General features: G+C 37.0%; 1 protein-coding gene and 1 pseudogene across 1 annotated transcript; both read right to left on the bottom strand.

Moving 5' to 3' along the window:
* Window positions 1-2,705: 2,705 nt before the first annotated feature.
* On the bottom strand, window positions 2,706-3,603 carry LOC114405061. The gene is made up of 2 exons (XM_028367746.1): window positions 3,373-3,603; window positions 2,706-3,263 (listed from the first exon to the last, which is right to left on the bottom strand). The coding sequence occupies exons 1-2, from the start codon at window positions 3,601-3,603 to the stop codon at window positions 2,706-2,708; spliced, it is 789 nt and encodes a 262-aa protein (XP_028223547.1).
* A 1,492-nt stretch (window positions 3,604-5,095) lies between these two features.
* LOC114405060 lies at window positions 5,096-8,505 on the bottom strand (annotated as a pseudogene).
* Between the last annotated feature and the right edge of the window lie 15,348 nt (window positions 8,506-23,853).

The raw sequence follows: 23,853 nt of genomic DNA, 5'->3' as shown, positions 1-23,853 counted from the left end.
TTCCTTTGGGTATTTGTATTTTGAAGTAATGGATTTGAGTCATTTGATGTTGCTGGATGTATTTGTATTTTGTTCATTTGTATTTGCTCTTTAGTTCATGAAGTTACAGACCTTGCAAAATCATAATCCTTTATGGGTTAATTACACTTATGAATCTCAATAGTGGCTAATGTATGAAAATTGTGTTAATTATTTCTTTGGGTTTTTTTAACAGATTTCCTTAAGAACCCCATTGTTTGTTTTGGGTTTTACAAGAAATGTAGCACATAAGCAAAATAGAATTCTTTTTAACTTCAAAAATAAGATCTGATACAGATGGTTCAGCCTTCCAATATCCACAAACAAATAAAGAAGTTGGTCCAGCCTAATTAAATGTTGACAAGCTAGCATTGGCAAAGTTTTCAAATGGAATTTGTATGATGAGTGTGCCTTTATTATTCTGTTTCCCCCATCAAGGCTCTGTTGCCTTTGGTAATCAAATGGAGAAAAATATGTTATCCGTTACCATTCAATAATTCAATCACAAACCTATACATATATAGGTAAAATTGAATGTCCTTTATGGTTGTGAGATTATGCCCTCCACCACTAGTCACACACAACAGTTTCTTAACACCATAAAAGCTTTAATTTGAGGCATGGCCAAATTCCATTTCTCACCCAATGCACCACCATATTGGTCATTCCTACTCCACCCAGCTAGTAGGCCTATGATCAATTTCTGGCACTTATTCCTGGGGTGTACCATTGTACAATTACTACAGAATTATAAATGGTGGATCATCATGTTAAAGTGAAACCCTTTTTGGTTGGCATAATGCCTGCTCTAGCTTAATGGAGCATTCAATAGTGACCCTTTTCTTTCTCTTCTTTCTCCCCTCCTTATTTTTTCTTTAATTACTAAAATAGTTGTAACCCAATGTCCAAAGACACTACATTGATTTAAAATTATTGGCTTGGGTTGTCTTTACATTGTCAAAATTTTCAACTAAAGAGTATCAATGTGTGTATGACTATGAGATAGTATTTGTGGTCCACCAAATTATTGATTAACCTTAATTCAATTTGCTGCTTGGGATTTAGCCTTTGTTGTACTTTTCCCACTATAACCTCTATGGCTAAATAGACTCAAAAGCCTAAGTAATAGTGGAAAGTTGGCTCCTTTTGCTTTCAACTTCAGTCGATGTTTTGACCATTCGATTGAAAGGGGAAGCACAATGCATAACTTTTAAACTTTTTAAAGAAAACACCTAATGCCCAGCCAAAAGGATGGGGGGTGAAACTATAAAGTGCCAAACATGAAGAAAAAATAAAATGTCACAACATGAAAAGCCCTAGCTTCCCCATATATACTCAATCATCACCCTGTTGGCGATTGTTTCAGGTTGACTTCAACACCATTCGTCCATTTTCATCTGAATGGCCCCAAGAGAGAAAAGACAATGCTTGAGGTAGACCACATTGCAATCTAATTCCCAAACTAACAAAGAAAAAAAATTATTGAAGAAATAACTTTTTTTATTTATAAAACCTTGACATTTTTTTCTCAGGAAAACCTATAAGGCAAATAACCTTAAGTCAAGGTGTATTAAGTAAACAAAAAAAGCAGTACATGCTTTAGGTCTGTATTGGATGAACATTTGGTTATGAAGGTGCAGTTTGAAGTACATATTTGATAGAGATGGTTGTGAAGGTGCTGTTTGAAGCCTTACATGCTTTAAGTTTGTATTGGATGAACATTTGGTTGTTTTGAAAACAAATTTGTTATTGGTAAATCCAAGATTAGGATACTATATAGAAAAAAGCAGTACAAGATTCTAAAATGAAGTGTTCTACTGCCATTTCCTAGTTGGAATCTTTATTTTCCATAGCTTGTCAAAACAGTCCTCCTGTCTACCAACTGTTGCTTCTTCCCCTAACAAGTTGTATGCAGTTCTTGTTGAATAATGACCTGCTGGATCTCCAGACCATACCCAAGTATCTGTGCCTTGTTGCTGAATTTCTGAATCTTCAATGTCTGTGAGAAAATGAACTGCTGAATCAATTTCATTTTCAAACAATGGCCTTCTCCAACAGAGATTCCACTCCCACCCCCCATCTGTATGTATTCCCATTGATCTTATGAGTTGATGCTGCTATAGTGATATTAAGTATAGTCTAGGATATTTCTCAACCAATGATTCCTCCTCCCCATTCCACTTGTCATCCCAAAATTTTATTTGGTCTTTGCTGCCCACCCTCCACTTCATTCCCTGTTGGATAATCTGTCCTTGGTGTGAACTGGTGAGAGCCTTTTGTAAGTCTCTCCACCAAACAGATTTGTTGCCTACCCTGTCCACTTCAGCCAAGCCTCTCCATCCTCCATATTTGGAGTTCAACACCTTAGCCCATAACTCCCCTTTGTTCAGCTTCAAATAGTTTGAATTTATAAATTTTCTTCTTTAAGGTGGTATTAGGTTTTGAAGCTTAATTTGCTTTGGATGTTGACCAACCACTTTGCAATGATTTTGTAGACACATCCTATGAGGGAGATGGGTCTGAAATCACTAAAGGAATTTTTTTTGAACCGCCAAAAATAATAATATATTAATATGAAAGAGTAGCAGGGGTACTACAAATAGCATTGGAGAGAAATCTCCTGATAAGGTACAAAAGAAAAGAGCCCCACAAAAGAAACAACACAACCCCAACCCTACACATCAAACTTAAGCAAAGGCTAAAGGCATTGCTGATGACCATTGGTGATAAGGAACACTAAAATCCTTATCCCACCCCTTGAGCCAAGTCCAAGTGAGGAAAATAGAATTATCAACCAACTTAGAGATATCAAATGAGTGATTGTGAAACAGCAAGTCTTTCTTGGATTGCCAAATTGACTTTGTGGCAACCAACCACCATATCTTCCATCTTCTATTGATGTCCTTTCCTCCAGTTGTAGATGAGTGTTGAAGGAAGTTATCGATTGGGCTATAATGAAGAGTTGTATCTTGCTTGACCCAAGTAAAGAATTCCCACCACAGAGGCAACACTTTCTCGCAGGTGAAGAACAAATGAGAGGCAGTTTCTGGTTGAGTTTGACAGAGAGGACATAGGTCATTATCAAGCTGAATTTGTCTCCTAGACAAATTATCCTTAGTAGGGAGTTTATCCCAAAGCAGCCTCCAAGCAAAAGATAAGACTTTAGGAGGGACTTTCAAATCCCAAAGCTGATGAAAGCCCGAAACTTCAGGGAGCTGCTCAGCTTTAATAAGGTTGTACGTAGGCTGATTTGGTAGAAAAGATCCCATTAGGTTCAGCCCCCCACAGCCAGGTGTCTTTCAAATTGCCATGAATTGTGATAGCTGCAATATTGTATAAAAAAGTTGAAGCTACCCCCATCTCACTGTCATACAAATTATGTCTCCAAGAGAAATTCCATTCCCACCCATGATCAGAGAAGTACCCCATGTCTTCCACAATGTGTAATCTTTGGGAAGAAATTTGGTAAAGTTCTGGAAATTGGTCTTTGAGAGGTACCCCACCGTCAACCCAAGAATCTTCCCAGAAAAGAGCTTGGTCTCCCCTACCCACCTTCCAAGAGAACTGCTTGGAGACATCCTCCATGTCCGGGTGCTGATTAACAAGCCTTAAGTCAGACCACCATTGGGAGAAATATTTCTTTGATGGCCTCTGGTCTAAGCCTCTCCATCCCTTGTACTTAGAAAATAGGATTCTGCTCCAAAGCTGGTCTGATTGGTGAAACATCAGCTATTTCCATTTAATTAATAGAGCATTATTAAGTGCCTTAATGTCTGTAATTCCCAAGCCTCCCATAGCTCTAGAGGCACAAACTTTACTCCAAGCTATCTTTCTCCCTTCACAGCTGCCACCCCAGAGAAATTTCCTTTGAATTGCAGTTAGCCTATTAATGACTGCTGTAGGGGCCCTGAAAAAAGACAAATAGAACATAGATAGCGCTGTTAGGACAGCATTAATTAGAGTAATTCTGCCAGCCATAGAAATGCTTCTCTGTTTCCATTTATTGAGTCTAGCCTCGAATTTTCTGATAATGGGTTCCCACACCACCATTCTTCTCGGATTAACTCCAATAGGAATCCCTATGTAGCAGAAAGGAAAGTTGAGCAGAGCACAGTTTAAGAAGGCAGCAGCAGATAGGCACCAATCCTCAGATTTCCCTATAGCTCCAAATTGACTTTTAGCAAATATGATTCGCAGGCCAGAAACCATCTCGAAACATCAAAGCATGGCCTTCACAGATTTGACATTATCCATAGAAGCTTCTTCAAAAAAAATTGTCGTCTGCATATTGGAGAATATTAACAGGCACTTTATTCTTCCCCACCAGAAAGCTTTGGAAGCAATTTTTAATGAAAGAGGAGTTGAGGCCCTTGGGGAAAGAAGCATTCACATGAAATTCTGCTATAAACCTTAGAAACTCAGGCTTCAAATCCTTCCAAAAGTGCTTAATAAATCTCAAATTCAATCCATCTGACCCTGGGCTTTTGTCATTGCCACAAGTCCACACAACACACCTTATCTCTTCCTTTTTAAATGGTTCAATCATCATTTCCCTCTGAGTAAAAGTCAAGGTTTTAAATGAAACCCCATCCAGGTTAGGTCTGATCAAATGAGGCTCATTAAATCTGCTCTGAAAATGATGTAGTATTTCTGCCTTTATTATGTTAGGGTTTTCCACCCAGGTGTCACCAATCTGCATCCCCCTCAAGGCATTTCTCCTCCTCCTATAATTAATAATTCTGTGAAAGTAAGAGGTGTTGTTGTCCCCCTCTTTGATCCATCTGCATCTTGATTTCTGTCTCACAATGGACTCATGCATAGTAGCTTTTTCCCAAAGGTCTGCTTGGGTTTTCTTGAGCTCCTTGACTTGTTGGTCAGAAGGTTGAGCTGACATAGAATTCTCCAAGTCATTTAGCTTCTGTTGGACCTGTTTCACTTTGCTACACAGGTCACCTATGTTATCTTTACTCCAGTTTTTCAACCTTTGTTTAAGGTGCTGAAGCTTGCATTTTAAAGCATAACCACCCCACCCCATAGGCTGATTTTCAAACCAACAATCCCTCACCACCTTTTGAAACTATTTGTTCATTAACCAACCATCATAAACCTTAAAAGGTTTAGGGCACCAATCAATGCATTTAGAGTGCATGATAATAGGACAGTGGTCAGAGTAATTCCTCTCAAGATTAAATTGGGAGCTATCAGGCCACTTGGACAACCAGCCATCAGAAACACACACTCTGTCCAATTTGCTTTTACAAGATCCATTTGGCCTGACCCAAGTGAAGGGCTTACCCACACAAGGAATGTCATCAACCTCCATTGCAGCAAGCCAGTCATTAAATTCAGATATTAGGCCACTATCTGAATTGTTGCGATTGCTTCCCAATCTTTCAGAGGGGTTCCTAACACAATTAAATTTTTAATTGATCTTGGCATTTTTCACAGAATCATTTGTCCTCACACTCATACCAAAATGCTCTTTGCTGATTTAAATTTCAGGGTCATGCATCGCTGTCATTTACCTCATTCATATAGACTAACCTTTGCATCTTTCATCAGGAAGGCCCCCTTCACCAAATTCCTACACCTCACCAAACTACCAAAGTTCATTAATGATTAATCATTGTGAAATTATCTGAACAGGACCAGCTGCTTTAAGGGGGTCCAACAATGCCTCCCCAATGACTAATTAGCTTTAAAATTGTTGAGTATTGATATATTGAGAGACAATCTATTTGATTAAAAATAATGACTAATTGATTTTTAAGTAAGAGAGGAAGTAAAAATAATTAGAAACTTTATAAAAGTAAAAATACGAATGATTGCCTTCTGATAATTAGGCATGCTTTTGTGGAGTTGTAGATAATAACTCCTCATCTTAATAATCAATTCTATAATGAGAGAACATAAGAAAATTATATTACCACTGCTTGGCATTAACTTAAAGTCAGTTGTCATATATCTATATATAGATAGAATTTTGATAAAGGCTCCTTTAGCTGTTGTGCCATTGAAGGTGACTGGAGAGTGAAGGCAAAATAATTTCATATTTAGACTGTCCAAGAAATATCTACACAAAATGACATACTAGTACTAATTCCAACTTTTAACAACCAAAGTCTACTCACATGGGTAAGTTTGAGAGGAACCTCCTCAAACCACACAATGGTGGAACTTGGAAGCATTGAGCACTGGACCACCATTTTGTAATATACAGTTGTACACTAGCTGTGAGCACACACACGTATGGGTACACTTGAAATTAAAGAGATGGAAATAAAATTCAACAAGACAGAAAAAGTAATTGACAAATATGTGTAAAATGCAAAGACAAATTCTTTGTTGAAGTATTCATTATAATTTGTATATTTACATTTATAATGCTATATGTTTTTTAGTTTGAGAAACAAGTGAATAAGGAAATGATTGTTTTAGCCATATCATTAGGGGAACTAAGGGCACCAGCACCAATGCCAATTCATGGTAGCATGTAGGATGGACCGCATTTATTTGGAACATATGGTTACTTAGAAACAAAGTTATTTTTTGATGGAGCTTAACCTGACCGAGAGCAATTATGGCATAAGTGAAGGCATACAACAAGGAATTCTCTGTTTCTTTCTTGCAGTGGCAGACTGCGGGAGCATGCCTGTTTTGTTATGGAAATATTGCTTTGTTGATGCATTTGTATCTTCTCTTATGCGTCCAATCATGGTCTTCATAGGCAAAGATTCGAATTTTTTTGTGCTTATTTGTTGCAAAAATTATATCGTGCATGGACTTGGTATTGGCCAAGTTTTAAGAGGATATTGTAAACTCTCTGTTTAGAGAGCTTGTTGGGTGTATATGCTATGTTTGTAGTCTTTGTAGATCTTGTGCTTATTTATATATATTCTCTTATTGCCGAGCAAAATAAAATATCTATTCTACATACTATTTCCCTTGTGAAAATACTATATACCTGCATTTTGCCTAATCCTCCCATTGAATGTGTAATCTTACCATACTAATGTGATTTTAGCTATAGTGAACAGTCATTGATGTTTTTGAGTTCACTTAAGTTGATATAAAGCTATAAAATTCTTCCTATTATTATTATGATAAGATTTATTGTGCTTCTGTTGACATTGAAATTATCCTGTGGTGATAGGCATTGTTGAGAAGCCAGAGGTCATTGCTGTTTCGAAATTAATTAAAACTGGTCTTGCGGTCATTGCTGGAAAGTGAATTGTGCTGAAGCCTCAAACTCAGGTATTTATATGTTTTATTCGAAAACTACTCTCAAATTGTTTGTGTATGCATTACTGGTATACTTGTAGAACTGTTTGATTTATACTCATCAGTTGTTGCTAAGTACAGCATAAATTGCAATGCCATGAAAGTAGTATTTATTGAAAAATTTGGAAAGTAAATCACAAATAATGAATTTGCAAGCCCAATACCATTGTTTGGTAGATAAATTGCTGTATTTGTTTAACTAACTTTATCTAACATCTAATGAGTATCTGTCAATAGTCCTCCCCTAAAGCTATCTTTGAAATGCAGGTTGTGCTGTTGACACACACACACCCCCACACACACACACACAACCACAACCACAGACACACACACACACACACATACAGACCCACAGGCCCACACACACACACACACACACACACACACACACACACACACACACACACACACACACACACACACACACACACACACACACACACAAAATTAGTGAACTAGCTGCTACGGCATGGGGAACGATCACAGAGCTGAGCAAAGTATCGCGACTAGTCATAACGGCTTCAAAAAACCTATCTACTCCCTTTGCAAGAAGATCATTTCCTTGTGAAAGCTTCTCGATACCCGCACGTAATTCCTCAACAGTCTTCAGAAGCCATTCTATCTCAACGGTATCTACACCATCCTAGATAGTAGGATATAATATCTTCATAGAGGCATCAACCGCTTCCAACTCATTCAATACAGTAAATTTACCAACAGAAAATCTTACTCTAATTTCCTCATTTACAAGATTCTGCAACCTTCTAAAATGTAGAGCCCATGAATGTATATCCGCCACATTCAAGTCTGATAACTTCTTTGACGAGCCAGAGAATGCTACAGTAAACACCCTACAAATAAATACAGTCTCCACCTTAACTCCATACATTGCTTGCATCAAAACCTTTCCTTTGCCAGAATTTTTAACCTTAGCAAGATCTAGTGAGCCCACAAGATTATCTAACATAGAACTACATTTCTCAATGCTAGGGTTACTAGAACTATATTATCTATTTTCGCTGAGCAAAACAAAAAAAAACAGTCTAAATTGTGCAGTGCACACTTAAGAGGAAGGTTTCCCTGGTTCAGACGTCAAAGCTCAGAGCTAAATGCATTACAAATGTCTAGCAAGTTTGAACTTATGTCGAAGTACACATCAATCCATTTGTCCTCCCAATCACTCACAGGAAGCTCAAGGGCAGTCATAAGGTGAGGATTTCATCCTTGCTGAGAGGCACAAGATAGTTGGTTTGTAGAATCAGCTAAGCCCTAACCCTGCAGAAAACGTTCCCTCCTCTCCTTCACACTAACAGGGTCCTTCAGACTTAAAGCAATAGTGGATAGATTTCCATAATTTGTCATCACAAAAAACAACATTGATCACTAGTTTGCCCTCAAATTTTACTAGCATGACAACTACACACATCCCCATGATACACACGCACCCTCATGATACACACACACACACACACATATACCCAACTACAATAATAAAGCATAAGCATCCTTCAAACCCAGCATTTTAAATTAGTTACATAAACAACTGATGATGTCTATATTTGGCTGTAATTGAATTTTACCTTTTGTATGTTCTTGTATGTGATCAGTGTAATTTGCTATATAAACAATTGTTGTTCATGTTGAGTGAACCTTAGATTCCCGTTTGAGACTGAATGCAATGACTCTTGCGGACAGTTTGCATTAGTCATTGTATTTAGTCTTGAATTGTCCGTTTGGACAGTTTGGGGAGACTGGTATTTTTATGTTAGATTCATTCGTGAAGGTTATTATTATTTTCATTAATTTGATTAAATTTCGGTTCAATGCATTTCAAGTTGTTCTCTGAGTGCATACTTGATTATTGGGAATTCATTTCACCGATGTCATGTCGTGTACTTGGAGACCAATGCGAAATGTTGCCGAAATTTAGTCAAATTTTTGTAAATAATGGTAACCCTAACGTTTGAAGCTAACATAAAAGACAATTTTCCTAAATGGGATAGGGCCACTCCTATAAATAAAAAAAGTGAGATTTTCATGCATGGAATTGCTTAGATGGATCGAAGTTGGATGAATGAAAGTCGCATGAGCCCAGAATATGAGGATGGCGTCGAACAGTTCTTGCAATTTGCTTCAGAAAGAGGTCGACCGAATGAAGAAGGAAAATATTATTGTCCTTGCATCAACTGCTTGAATGGAAGACGACAATTACTCGATGACATACGGGACAATCTATTGTGTGATGGGATTGAGAAGAATTACACGACGTGGATATGGCATGGTGAAGTCATAGACATGCAGAGTGGGTCCCAATCTGAACTGTTTGATGTAGAAATGGGAGATCGGTTATAGGACATGATTCGTGACCTTGGACAAGAGTCTTTCCAGCAAGCACATGCCCCTGTCTATGAAGGATTGCAGAGTGATTCTAAGAAGCCTTTGTATGCAGGGTGCAAGAATTCCTTAACCCTGTTGTCTGCTATGTTAAGTCTGGTTAATGTGAAGGCCAGGTATGGGTGGAGTGACAAAAGTTTCACCTCACTGCTTGAGGTAGTGCACAATCTGCTTCCAGAGGACAACATGTTGCCTAAAAGTTACTATAAGGAGAAAAAGATATTGTATCTGATGGGTATAGAGTATCAGAAGATTCATGTTTGCCCCAACGATTGCATACTGTACAAGCATGAATTCCAAGAAATGTCCAAATGCCCTATCTGTGGGACTTCACGGTACAAAGTGAAGGATGAAGAAGAAAGTAGTTCTGATGAAAACTCCAACAAGGGCCCCCCAGCGAAGGTTTTGTGGTATCTTCCAATCATTCCAAGGTTTAAGCGTCTTTTTTCTAATGAGGGTGACGCAAAAGACCTTACATGGCATGCAAATGGAAGGATTTCTGATGGAATGGTTCGTCATCCGGCTGATTGCTTGCAGTGGAAGAAGATTGATGATTTGTATCCGGATTTTGGGAAAGAGCCAAGAAATCTTAGACTTGGACTAGCCAGTGATGGAATGAATCCATATGGCACCTTAAGCACTCAACACAGTTCATGGCCAGTTCTGCTAGTAATTTACAATTTGCCTCCTTGGTTGTGCATGAAGCGAAAATACATGATGTTGCCTATGATGATATCAGGCCCAAGAAAGCCAGGAAATGACATTGATGTTTATCTAAGTCCGTTGGTTGAAGATATGAGAAAGTTGTGGGACGAGGGGGTTGCGTTTCGCAAGGAGACCTTTGAAAATAGTGCAATGCTTTTTTGTACCATTAATGACTTTCTAGCATATGGGAATCTCAACGGTTACAGTGTTAAGGGTCATCATGCATGCCCCATCTCTGAAGAAAACACAAGTTACATACAACTTAAACATGGGAGAAAAATAGTCTACAATAGGCATCGCCGCTTTCTAACACCCAATCATCCTTACAGACGACTGAAAAAAGCTTTTAATGGAAGTCAAGAGCATGATATTGTGCCGATACCGTTGATTGGTGAGCAGGTATATCAGCGGGTTCAACACCTGAATACTATATTTGGGAAGACCCAAAAGAAGGATAAAAGTCAGAGTTGCATATGGAAGAAGAGGTTCATTTTCTTTGATCTTCCGTACTGGTCTGATCTTAACGTTAGACATTGTATTGATGTTATGCATGTGGAGAAAAATGTTTGTGACAGTGTGATTGGGACGCTCCTTAACATTCAAGGTAAGACGAAGGATGGCTTGAATACTCGTCCAGATCTAGCTGATATGGGTATACGATCACAGTTGCATCCAAGGTCTGATAGGAAGAAAATTTACTTGCCCCCAACTTGCCATACTTTGTCCAAGAAGGAGAAGATAAGTTTTTGTCAGTGTCTTCGTCGGGTGAAGGTTCCACAAGGATACCCTTCAAATATTAAGAGCCTTGTGCAGTTGAAGGAGCTTAAGCTTGTAGGGTTAAAGTCTCACGATTGTCACGTGCTCATACAACAATTGTTAGCCGTGGCTATAATGATGAGGACATGTTCAAGAGTAAGGGCAAGGATCCACTTGAAGGACTTGGAGGACCTATGACAAGGGCTAGAGCAAGGAAAGCCAAGGAAGCTCTTCAACAAGTGCTGTCCATACTATTTGAATACAAGCCCAAGTTTCAAGGAGAAAAGTCCAAGGTTGTGAGTGGTATCATGGCCCAAATGGAGGAGGACTAAATGACACCACTTTGTCTCAATTTTAGAGTGTTTAGTTTGTCTAAATAATGGCCCAATCCTTGTAAAGTTGGCTGACCAAAAATATGTTTTGGGTTAATCAACTAAAAGGGCTTTAGTTAGGTTTAGTTCAAGTTGTAATAAGGGCCCAATTGGCAACCTAGGCATCAGCCTTTTGGGAGACCAAATGGTGGCTGACTTGTTGGCTGTTGGGGGTGACTTTTGGTTGCCACAATTTCAGTTACACTCAGCCATTAAGTTTTTTTTAATTCCCTAGGTTAATGGCATTAAGTTATTTTAATTCTAGGTTAGTGGGTCATTACTAAAATCTGTTGTAAAGCTTCTATATAAGCTGAACCATTTTATCAATAAACACAAGTTGAGTTTTATTCAGAAAATTAGAGTTTATCTCTTTTATCTTAGTGAGAGTGATTCTCCTAAATTCTTGAGTGATTCAAGAACACCCTGGCTGTATCAAAGGACTTTCACAACCTTTGTGTGTTGCCCTCGCTGGAAAGAGTGATTCTTTCCTTCCTTTCATCCTCACCCTTGTTCTTTCAAACCACAATTCCAGAAAATCCACCTCTGCCCAGAATTATCTCGTGGTCATAACTCCCGTTTTACGCACTCAAATTAAGTGATTCTTGAGCCTAAATTGAATTTCAAAACGAGACCTTTCACCTCGTTTTGGAATTACCTCATTTGGAGCCCTGTAGCTTCAGTTATTGCCATTTCTATATTTCTGTCCAGCCACCACTTAACCTACATTTTACCATCCCATTCATCCATTTTATGCCAAGAACCACCTGATTAAGACCCACGAAATTAACCACCTTATTTTCCATCCTTACCTTAATCAATTTCCGCATTTTCCATCAAGGTTTAATCCTAGACGATCCTAAGTCAGCCCTTGTTCCATGAGGGTTCATATCATTTGGTATCAGAGCTCCGGTTCTAGGATCAACACTTCCTTTGCTGGAAATATTGGGTAACATCCTTCTTTATTCTCTTTGCCATTTATATTACCTTCTTATTCATATATATTTTTTTAGGCTGAACCATTGCAAAAGTTAAGCCTTTTGATCTCTTTGTTATAAAAAAAAAAAAAAAAAGAAGCAGAATTTCGTATAATCAAAATTAAAAAAAAAAAAAAAATTGGGCTGAATGGTTCATGCTTGAAGAACTTTAAAAAAAATCTCTTTAAGGTAATATATTGGTTGCGTGAAGGATTGTTACTTGAATTCCTAAATTCTGAATTTTATTTCCTTCATTTGTGCCTAAAAACATTGTTAGCCTTTTTCTTGGTTAACCTTTTCCTTGTCTCTCTAGCCTTACCTTACACATATTGGTGAATTGTTCTTTGTTGTGGCCATAATCTCTTGAATTGCCTAAGAACTCAAGGGGAATTAGAGTGGTAAAAGGCAAGAGTGTTTCATTAGAGAAAAGCCATAATTGTGTGATACACTTGAGTGGGTGAGGTATTCAAACAACAACTATAATTGTCTTGTTACGTTTGATTTGTTTGTTTGAGATGTCAGGTACTAATCCTAATGATGGAGTGGGGCTTTCGCAATTCCAAATGCAAGCTTTGATGCAACATTTGGAGAGGTTAATGAAACAACAAGATGATGCGCTCCATGAGAGGTTGGATCAAATGGAGAATAGAGATCATAATGAAGAAGAAAGGAGGAGAAGAGGGAATGATGGTGTTCCTAGACAAAACCGAATTGATGGTATTAAACTCAACATTCCTCCATTTAAAGGAAAGAATGATCCGGAGGCCTACTTGGAGTGGGAGATGAAAATAGAGCATGTTTTCTCATGCAACAACTATGAGGAGGACCAGAAGGTGAAGCTTGCCGCCACGGAGTTTTCCGACTATGCTCTTGTGTGGTGAAACAAGCTACAAAAGGAGAGAGCAAGAAATGAAGAGCCAATGGTTGATACATGGACGGAGATGAAAAAGATCATGAGGAAGCGGTATGTGCCGGCTAGTTACTCAAGGGACTTGAAATTCAAGCTCCAAAAACTAACCCAAGGCAACAAGGGGGTTGAGGAGTATTTCAAGGAAATGGATGTGCTCATGATTCAAGCAAATATTGAAGAAGATGAGGAGGTAACTATGGCTCGATTTCTTAATGGTTTGACTAATGATATCCGTGATATTGTTGAGCTGCAGGAGTTTGTTGAAATGGATGATTTGCTTCACAAAGCAATCCAAGTGAAGCAACAATTAAAAAGGAAGGGAGTGGCTAAGAGGAGTTTTACCAACTTTGATTCTTCTGGTTGGAAAGACAAAGGTAAGAAAGATGGGGCTGCTACTTCTAGTAGTTCCACACCTATCCCATCAAAAACTCGCTCAAAGTCCCAAGAGGAACCCTCTAAAAGGAGTAGAGATGTGAAGTGTTTCAAGTGCCAAGGCCTAGGACACTATGCTTATGAGTGCCCTAACAAAAGGTCCATGGTTCTTAGAGATGGAGAATATATAAGTGAATCTGATGTTGAAGAGGAAGAGGAGAGTGAGTACGTAGAGGAAGAGGAGACTCCGGAGGGAGATTTGTTGATGATTAGGCGGTTACTTGGAGGTCAATTGAAGCATGAGGAGGAGAGCCAAAGAGAAAACATCTTTCACACTAGATGTTTAATCAATGGCAAGGTGTGCATGGTGATCATTGATGGAGGTAGTTGCACCAATGTGGCTAGTGCTAGATTATTGTCAAAGCTAAATTTAGCTACTAAACCACATCCTAGGCCATACAAACTTCAATGGCTTAGTAAGGATGGGGAGGTGCAAGTGAGGCAGCAAGTTGAAGTGGACGTTTCCATTGGGAAATACAATGATAAGGTACTTTGTGATGTTGTTCCTATGGAGGCCAGTCACTTACTGTTGGGGAGACCATGGCAATTTGATAAAAGAGCCAATCATGACGGTTACACCAACAAGATCTCTTTCATGCACCAAGACAAAAAGATTGTGCTCAAGCCATTGAGTCCACAAGAAGTGTGTGAGGATCAAAAGAAAATGAGAGAAAAACTTCTTCAAGAGAAAAGAGAAAAAGAAAAGGTGAGCAAAACACTTGAGAGTGAGAAAAAGAGGGAAACACTTGAGAGGAAAAAGAGTGAACAAAAGAAGAGTGAAACACTTGAAGTGAGGGAGAGCTATTTAGCCACAAAAAGTGAGGTCAAGAGGTTGTTTCGTGCTAAACAGTCACTCTATATCTTGTTTTGCAAAAATCAGATTTTGACCACTAACACTTTTGATGATTTTGAAGTGCCTTCTAGTGTTAAAACTCTTTTGCAGGATTTTCATGACATGTTTCCACCAAATGTGCCAAGTGGACTACCACCTTTGAGGGGAATTGAGCATCAAATTGATCTCATTCCGGGAGCTTCTTTGCCCAATAGGCCAGCCTATAGAAGTAATTCACAAGAAACCAAAGAGATTCAAAGACAAGTGGATGAACTCATTAGCAAAGGTTGGGTAAGAGATAGTATGAGTCCTTGTGCTGTCCCAGTGATTTTGGTCCCTAAAAAGGATGGGACATGGCGCATGTGTTCTGATTGTAGAGCCCTTAATAACATCACCATTAAATATAGGCATCCTATACCTAGGCTTGATGATTTGCATTTTTGGAGGACTTTGTGGAGCAAGTTGGGCACTAAATTGTTATTTTCAACCACTTGTCACCCACAAACCGATGGGCAAACGGAAGTTGTTAATAGGACTTTGGGAACTTTGCTTAGGACAGTTTTGAGGAATAACTTAAAAACTTGGGAAGCTTGTTTACCCCATGTTGAATTTGCTTACAATAGAGCTGTTCATGGCACCACTAATTGTTCTCCTTTTGAAGTTTTTTATGGTTTTAATCCACTAACTCCTCTTGATCTTTTGCCTATGCCTAATGTTTCTGTTTTTAATCATAAAGAAGGTCAAGCAAAGGCAGATTATGTGAAGAAGCTTCATGAGAGAGTCAAAGATCAAATTGAGAGGAAAAATAAAAGTTATGCTAAACAAGCCAACAAAGGGAGAAAGAAGGTTGTCTTAGAACCCGGAGATTGGGTTTGGGTGCACATGAGAAAAGAAAGGTTTCCGGAACAAAGGAAATCAAAGCTTCAACCAAGGGGAGATGGACCATTTCAAGTGCTTGAAAGAATCAATGACAATGCTTACAAAGTTGAGCTGCCCGGTGAGTATAATGTTAGTTCCACCTTCAATGTCTCTGATTTATCTCTTTTTGATGCAGATGGAGAATCCGATTTGAGGACAAATCCTTCTCAAGAGGGAGAGAATGATGAGGACATGTTCAAGAGCAAGGGCAAGGATCCACTTGAAGGACTTGGAGGACCTATGACAAGGGCTAGAGCAAGGAAAGCCAAGGAAGCTCTTCAACAAGTGTTGTCCATACTATTTGAATACAAGCCCAAGTTTCAAGGAGAAAAGTCCAAGGTTGTGAGTGGTATCATGGCCCAAATGGAGGAGGACTAAATGACACCACTTTGTCTCAATTTTAGAGTGTTTAGTTTGTCTAAATAATGGCCCAATCCTTGTAAAGTTGGCTAACCAAAAATATGTTTTGGGTTAATCAACTAAAAAGGCTTTAGTTAGGTTTAGTTCAAGTTGTAATAAGGGCCCAATTGGCAACCTAGGCATCAGCCTTTTGGGAGACCAAATGGTGGCTGACTTGTTGGCTGTTGGGGGTGACTTTTGGTTGCCACAATTTCAGTTACACTCAGCCATTAAGTTTTTTTTAATTCCCTAGGTTAATGGCATTAAGTTATTTTAATTCTAGGTTAGTGGGTCATTACTAAAATCTGCTGTAAAGCTTCTATATAAGCTGAACCATTTTATCAATAAACACAAGTTGAGTTTTATTCAGAAAATTAGAGTTTATCTCTTTTATCTTAGTGAGAGTGATTCTCCTAAATTCTTGAGTGATTCAAGAACACCCTGGCTGTATCAAAGGACTTTCACAACCTTTGTGTGTTGCCCTCGCTGGAAAGAGTGATTCTTTCCTTCCTTTCATCCTCACCCTTGTTCTTTCAAACCACAATTCCAGAAAATCCACCTCTGCCCAGAATTATCTCGTGGCCATAACTCCCGTTTTACGCACTCAAATTAAGTGATTCTTGAGCCTAAATTGAATTTCAAAACGAGACCTTTCACCTCGTTTTGGAATTACCTCATTTGGAGCCCTGTAGCTTCAGTTATTGCCATTTCTATATTTCTGTCCAGCCACCACTTAACCTACATTTTACCATCCCATTCATCCATTTTATGCCAAGAACCACCTGATTAAGACCCACGAAATTAACCACCTTATTTTCCATCCTTACCTTAATCAATTTCCGCATTTTCCATCAAGGTTTAATCCTAGACGATCCTAAGTCAGCCCTTGTTCCATGAGGGTTCATATCACTATATGAGACATCTTGCCAAACAAAGTCAGGTTAGCGATAACTCGCCTGTGCTTTTTCTTCCATGCTATATGTAGCAAAGTCATTAATCTTGTCAAGTTTGATGAGTTGTAAAATGAGGCCGCAATTATACTGTGTCAGTTGGAGATGTATTTTCCCCCTGCTTTCTTTGACATCATGATTCACTTGATTGTGCATCTGGTCAGAGAAATCAAATGATGTGGTCTTGTTTATCAACGGTGGATGTACCCGGTTAAGCGATACATGAAGATCTTGAAAGGGTATACAAAGAATCGATATCATCCAGAAGCATCTATTGTTGAGAGGTACATTGCAGAAGAAGCCATTGAATTTTGTTCAGAATACTTAGAGAAGGCTAAACCTGTTGGCCTTCCTGAGTCTCGGCATGATGACAGAGTGGGTGGTAAGGGTTCAAGAGGACTGCATGTGATCACTCCAAGTGTAGAACATTTGTTACAAGCTCACTTGTATGTCTTGAACAACAGTAATGAAGTTTTGCCATACATACTTAAGCATGAAGCTTTAGTCAAACAGAATAATCCAAAAATGTCAAAGAATTAGGTGTCGAAAAAGCATAACAAGACTTTCTGTGATTGGTTTAAAGATACAATCTTTGCAGATGGCAATGCTTCATAAACATTAAGAAAGCTAGCAGATGGGCCTAAAAGAAATGTTATAACTTGGCAAGGATACGACATAAACAAGTATTCATTTTACACAAAAGCACAAGATGACAAAAGTACAATGCAGAACAGCGGGGTCACCCTAAGGGCTGAATCTCAACACTTTGCAAGTGTCAATGATGCCAATCCATGTGTAGCTTCCATCCCTTACTTTGGGTTCATTGATGAAATTTGGGAGCTTAAATATGTGAAATTTACGGTATATGTTTTCAAATGTAAATGGGTTGACAGCAACAACGGTGTGTGCACCGATGATATAGGATTTACGCTGGTAGACCTAAAGAAACTTGGTTACCACAACGACCCTTTCATCATGGCAGAACAAGCTAGACAAGTATTTTACGTGCAAGACCCTTGTGATGAAAGGTGGTGCGTGGTTCTGCAGGGCAAAACAATTGGTGTTAATGTAGAAGATGATGATTCATACATGGACACCTATGTTAGTCCTTTGACCGCTCAATTTACTCCTAACGTTGTCGGAGAAGAAGTAGTTGATGACGTTCATGCTAATCGTAATGATCATGATGAAGGAGAATTGATTAACATCGACTCCATCAAGATGAAGAAGAAGCTGATAACGTTGTCACCATCAAGCAATACTTTGGATCGACTCGACGGACGTCCCGCAGCTCTTCCTCCCTGCCTCCTGACGAATTGCAGCAGCTAACCCAGTAAATCAGGGACCAACAAGAGGAGTCCATCATAGAGAGAGTGACGCGGCAGGTCATGGCATCCTTCAGCCAGATGCAGTTCCAGCTTCAGTCGCAGATGCAATCTCAGGGACTTGCAGTGCCTCCTGACCCTCTGGTTGGTCCCTCCGGTCCTCGAGTGAGCACAAAGGGGAGTTGTGTTGATCCCTCAGGAAACGATCTTGAGACAGGTGACTCTGATAGGTGCGGCTTGTACATAGAAGCAGATCCTACCCGCCTGGTTGCCATGGGGAGAGTTTATGAGGGATCCACTGTTGTTTATAACACTCCTTTGTTGCTTGGCCAAGTAAAGGTGAGTGTGGAGGAGGTTACAGATGCAGATGCTCCAGTTCCTGTACCCACTGATGAGGTTTCCTTAGTGGAGCAGGCACTTCACACCTTTCTTGCTTGGCCGACACATCTGGTCAAGTCTTTATCACAGTAGGTACTTATTGTCCTTACTATATGTTTCTTCTTTTTAAATTAATTCATTAAGCGTGCCTTAAATTAGGTTATTTAACTTTGTTTCATGAACAGGTAGTTGTGTCTCCGGCAAAACCACCTCCAAAGCCCGATCCGGAGGTCGATGATCCGCTTTATCTGATGACATTGACCATCCCAGAGCTTTTCTTGAGGCCTTATCAGGTTAGATGGGATGCCACCGTGTTCGAGGTCAATGTCTCAGCATATCAGTGTTACAGTTGTGGATTCTATAAGTCATTTTATATTACTTTTAATTACCTAAGTTATTGCTTTCAATTCATAAATATTTAACTTTGACTTAACATAAACAGGCATCTCACTGAAACATGTATGCGAGCGGCTAATCCTGATATCTATGGATTCCTTGAGCCACAGTCCATTCAGAGGTTTGGGCAATCACAGTTTGAGTCTGAAAGTTACATAAAGAGTTGGATGCAGAGTTCAAAACGCGATGTCTATCTTGGAGCCTACCTAAATGGGTAAGTCACGAAATAACTGAATTTAATTAATGTTTACTAATGTATTAACCCATATTAATCTCCACTGCAGCGGACACTGGCAGATGGTGGTCATCCTGCCCAAGGAACACCTAGTTGTCTGGTTTTGTTCATTGCATAACAGGCCAGACAACTACCTTAAGGGGATTATTAATAGGTTAGTGTTCTTTTCAATACATTTGCATTGAAATACCTCAACGTACAACACCAGTTTTTAATTGTTACTCATTTGGAACAGTGCTTTAAAAGGTCTTGATGATGCTCCACAGCCTAAATCAAAGGCTCCTGCTAGGTGGATTGTCGTCAAGGTACGTCATTTACATAAAAATTCCACTTAAATATATATCTTTATGTGTCTGTACACTAGTTGTTTAATTAATATCCAAATTTCATTATGTATTTAGTGTAATAAACAAAAAGGAAGTACTGAGTGCGGTTACTATGTGATGCACTGGATGTCCACCATCATTTTTGGAATTTTTAGGAATAATTGGGAAGTGGTAAGTTTATTTCAAACAAAATCGATTTATTTATAATTTGTATTACATTATTAACTTATTATGATTTATTTCATCATGCAGTATTTTAACGATCCTAGACCGTTGGAGCCAGAGAGATTAAAGGCATTGCGGATTTAGTGGACCCAATTTTATCTCCGAGTTAGAGATCAGGCCTAGGATTTAGGGACATTATCTTTAGCTTTAGTTTACTTTGGTTTAACATTTTTGACATTTTCTATGTAATATGAACATTGAATTCATTTGATGATTTTTCTTTATGATAAATAAATTATTTGATGTTTATTATCATTAAAATTGCTTGAAAGCATAATAAAATGTTTATTTGCTGTGAATTGGGCTTGAAATTGCATTTGACAGGTACAATTTTGGGTTTACTGTAAAAACAAAAAGTATATATATAAAAAAATACTTGAAAACAACATCGGTTATTAACAAAAACCGATGTTAATATGGTAAACAACATCGGTTATTTACAAAAACCGATGTCGACATGAACCTTAACATCGGTCATACACAAAACCGATGTTAACTTTTGTACATTAACATCAGTTATTCGTACATAACTGATGTTAACGTTTGTATATTAACATCGGTTATTTATAGATAACCGATGTTAATGTACATAAGTTAACATCGACTATCTATACATAACCGATGTTAACGTACAAATGTTAACATCGGTTATCTATAGATAACTGATGTTAAAGTTGTACATTAACATCGGTTTTCTGTGAATAGTCGATGTTATATACAAAGACGTACAACAAATAAGTATATGCATCATCAACGTTGACATCGATTTTCTACTGAAATCAATTTTCTACTGAAATCGATGTTAATGTCATATATTAACATCGATTCTTCTAGAGAATCGATGTTAATATATAACGTTAACATCGGTTTTACTACAAAACCAATGTCAACTTTCGTCATGCATACACTTTTTTTGTTGTAGTTCTTTGTGTTTAACATCAGTTATTTAGAAAACCGATGTTATCATATTTATGTTAACATCGGTTTTTGAAAACCGATGTTAACGATGATACATTCAATATCGTCACTTTCAACATCGATTTTAGAGCTGATGTAGAATGCTTTAAATAACCGATGTTGAAAGTGTAATTTGTAATAGTGTACAAACGTATTAATAAATAAATTACCTGTAAATTCCTCTAATTGCTATCGCCATAATTACTATTCCTATAAATACCATCAACCGTATTAATAAATATACAAACAGATTTAGTAATTAGAAGCCAAATTAATTACCAAAGCTTGTGATAAAGCCATTTGTCAAGTTGTTTTAAAAAATTATTTTATTATCTATATACTGTAGACTATAGGTGCCTATTGATGGAGCATGGATGGCGTGTTAATTAGACTGCTGTACTTACGCTTTTTATAATCTTCAATTTCGGTACCACGCGTTAATTAACCGCCAGGATGGGGTATCATATCAGTTAGAGCTTGAGAGGAAGATTTTTCCTTAAAATAGAGTTTAACAAACATTTTTATATACATATATAATAGAAATTTATTCTATTACTGCATTATATTAATAAATAGAATGCTGTGTTATATTAAAATAATTAAAAGTTTCTATACATTTGTATTAAGAAGATTTTATATTGAAAATGTAATGAGTGACTGATCAAAAAATTTTGTATTGTGAGGATAGTATTGATACAAATAAATTAACAGATACAATTTATAAGTTCACATGTATATTACATTTAGAAAAAATTTTAAACTAGTGGGAGTAATTGCCCCCAAAACCCATCATGCACGTAGATTCATTCTTGGTCGTGTATATAAATTAGATTCATTAAAATAATCTTTTATGTTACAATTAACTAATATTCATATTTTATTTGAACAAAAATAGGTTAATATGTGATGCACATAGTTCAATTTTTTTTACAGAATTATTAATTTTATTTTTTCCTCATTTATTTTGAGTTTAAATATTTGCTGGTGAGACTAATGTAAATAATATAATGTAGGTCTTTAACTTTTAGTCCCCAATTTAGTCTGTCTTTATGAAAGGAAAAAAAAGTTGTTATAAAATAAGTTTGATTTTTTGGATATCAGCTGAAATTTAATATAAAAACTTTATCTGAAAAAATAAATTATTTTTATGAATCTAAAAATTTGTAACTTATGATTATTTTTAACAGTGTTTTTTTTCTTCCAACTGTTTTTAAACTCTTTTATTGTGTCAAAATTGATTGTTTTTTTTACATCCAAACAAAATTAATCACCTTCAAATAACTTTTTAACAAACTTTCCCAAACAAAAACTAATTCTAATTATAATTAGTTATCAAAATAATATAATTTTCAAGTTGTCTCAAACCCATCCTATACTGAAAAGGCCCAACCATGACGTTTTTTTAAAAGCCACCTGAAATTAATGGAACTAAACTAGAGATATTTACAATTGAGCTTAAGTTATATCAAGGATTTTTTTCGAGAGTGTCGACGGATTATTTATTCATGATAAAATTGTGGATTTAATTTATAAAATTGGCATCGTAAAGTTTTTTCTATCATCCAATAATGAATTACCGTATGATAAGATCATTAATTTTATAATTTTAATTATTTTAAAAATCGCATCCTTCATAATTTTTATTTGGTTCATGGTGTCAAGAATGTTATATTTGACATTAAAAGGGAAATTAAACCCTAAAATTATTTGGTCCATTCAAAAATATGTGGTTACCCCACGGTGTTTATGAGGGGTTAGATAAAACTACAAGATCCTTTACCTGGGGATCTTCTCATTCGCATTGGGTGAAGTGGGATGTTAAAACTCAACTTTAGAGTAAGGGTGGTTTGGGCATTCCCACTACGCGTGAGGCTTATGTAGCTATGCTTGGCAAGCTCGACGGACTGTGATGAAGGACCCTCATAAAATTTGGGTCCAGTTGTTTAAGGCTAAATATCTTCGAGGTGACTCTCTGTTGAGGGTGTTGCTAGGTCATTCGTACCGAGGTTTTAAATTCTTTTAAAAATAGTTGTAACAAAATAATTTAAAATTAATAGTTCAAGCAATAATTAGTACAACGCTCTAACCAATTGAGCTAATGAATCAATTACATTATCAAATAAATAATGTTATTATACATAATACTAAATTTTTTAATGTATATTTAATGTACATGTAAATTTAAATAATAAATTTTGTGACAATTAATTATAATGTAACTTATATGAATCATTTAATCCGTATATTTTTTTATAAATAAAAAATATTTACTATTATAAAATTTAATATATATTAAATTTTATAATAGTAAAAAAAAATTAATACATAAATAAGTAATTTAACATATTAATAATTAAAAAAATAAAAATTCAAGGAATTAAATGAAAACAAAAAACCAATATGAATGAAGTTCATTCGTATGATTTATACGGATGAACTTCATCCGTATACTTTATATAGGTGAACTTCATACTTATGATCAACTTCATTCGTATAATTCATACGAATCAAATTGATCAGTATGTGAAAAATCCACTTACGAATCACCACTCAGCCAGAAATTAAAAAGAACAATAAACTAGGGACATTTTGGGTATTAAAAAAATGTTGGGTACATCAGCAATGTTGTTGGATGCATCTAGCAACACCCCTCTTGTTCAGAAGAAAGGAATACCCTGGTCGTTATTATTCGTGGGTAGGGATGGAAATGAGCGAGTTGCTTGTCAAGGGCTTTTGACTCGGGCTATTTAAGGCTTGGTTCGGCTTGGCTTGTTTATTATAAAGGTCAAACTCAAGTTTTTTAAAAAACTTTTTTAGATAAAAAGGTCAAAGTCAAACTATAAAAAAAGCTTGTTAAGCTTGACAAGTTGGTTTGTTTAAATAATAATAATAATTATTATTATTATCTATCCCATTTTTATGGCATTATGAATGACAGGATGAAATAACATAAAGTGCTTAGAGAATTCACTTGCATGTGAAAATTTTTTTTTAAAAAAAAAAGACTCAAAGTTAAAATGATAAAACAATCAGATTAATACTTAAAAAAAAATGTTTTGTAAAGACATTTT

Source organism: Glycine soja, chromosome 3 (assembly GCF_004193775.1).
Source record: "Glycine soja cultivar W05 chromosome 3, ASM419377v2, whole genome shotgun sequence".
Taxonomy (NCBI): domain Eukaryota; kingdom Viridiplantae; phylum Streptophyta; class Magnoliopsida; order Fabales; family Fabaceae; genus Glycine; species Glycine soja.
The sequence above is the reverse complement of the archived record's forward strand: the minus strand, read 5'-3'. Positions and strand labels throughout refer to the sequence as shown.

Excerpts from the sequence above, each read along its gene's own strand:
- LOC114405061 (XM_028367746.1), bottom strand. The coding sequence starts at position 3,603 with ATGGAGGATGTCTCCAAGCAGTTCTCTTGGAAGGTGGGTAGGGGAGAC. Across the intron at positions 3,264-3,372 it reads TGTATGACAGTGAGATGGGG|CCTACGTACAACCTTATTAA; the intron begins GTAGCTTCAACT and ends CTACCAAATCAG.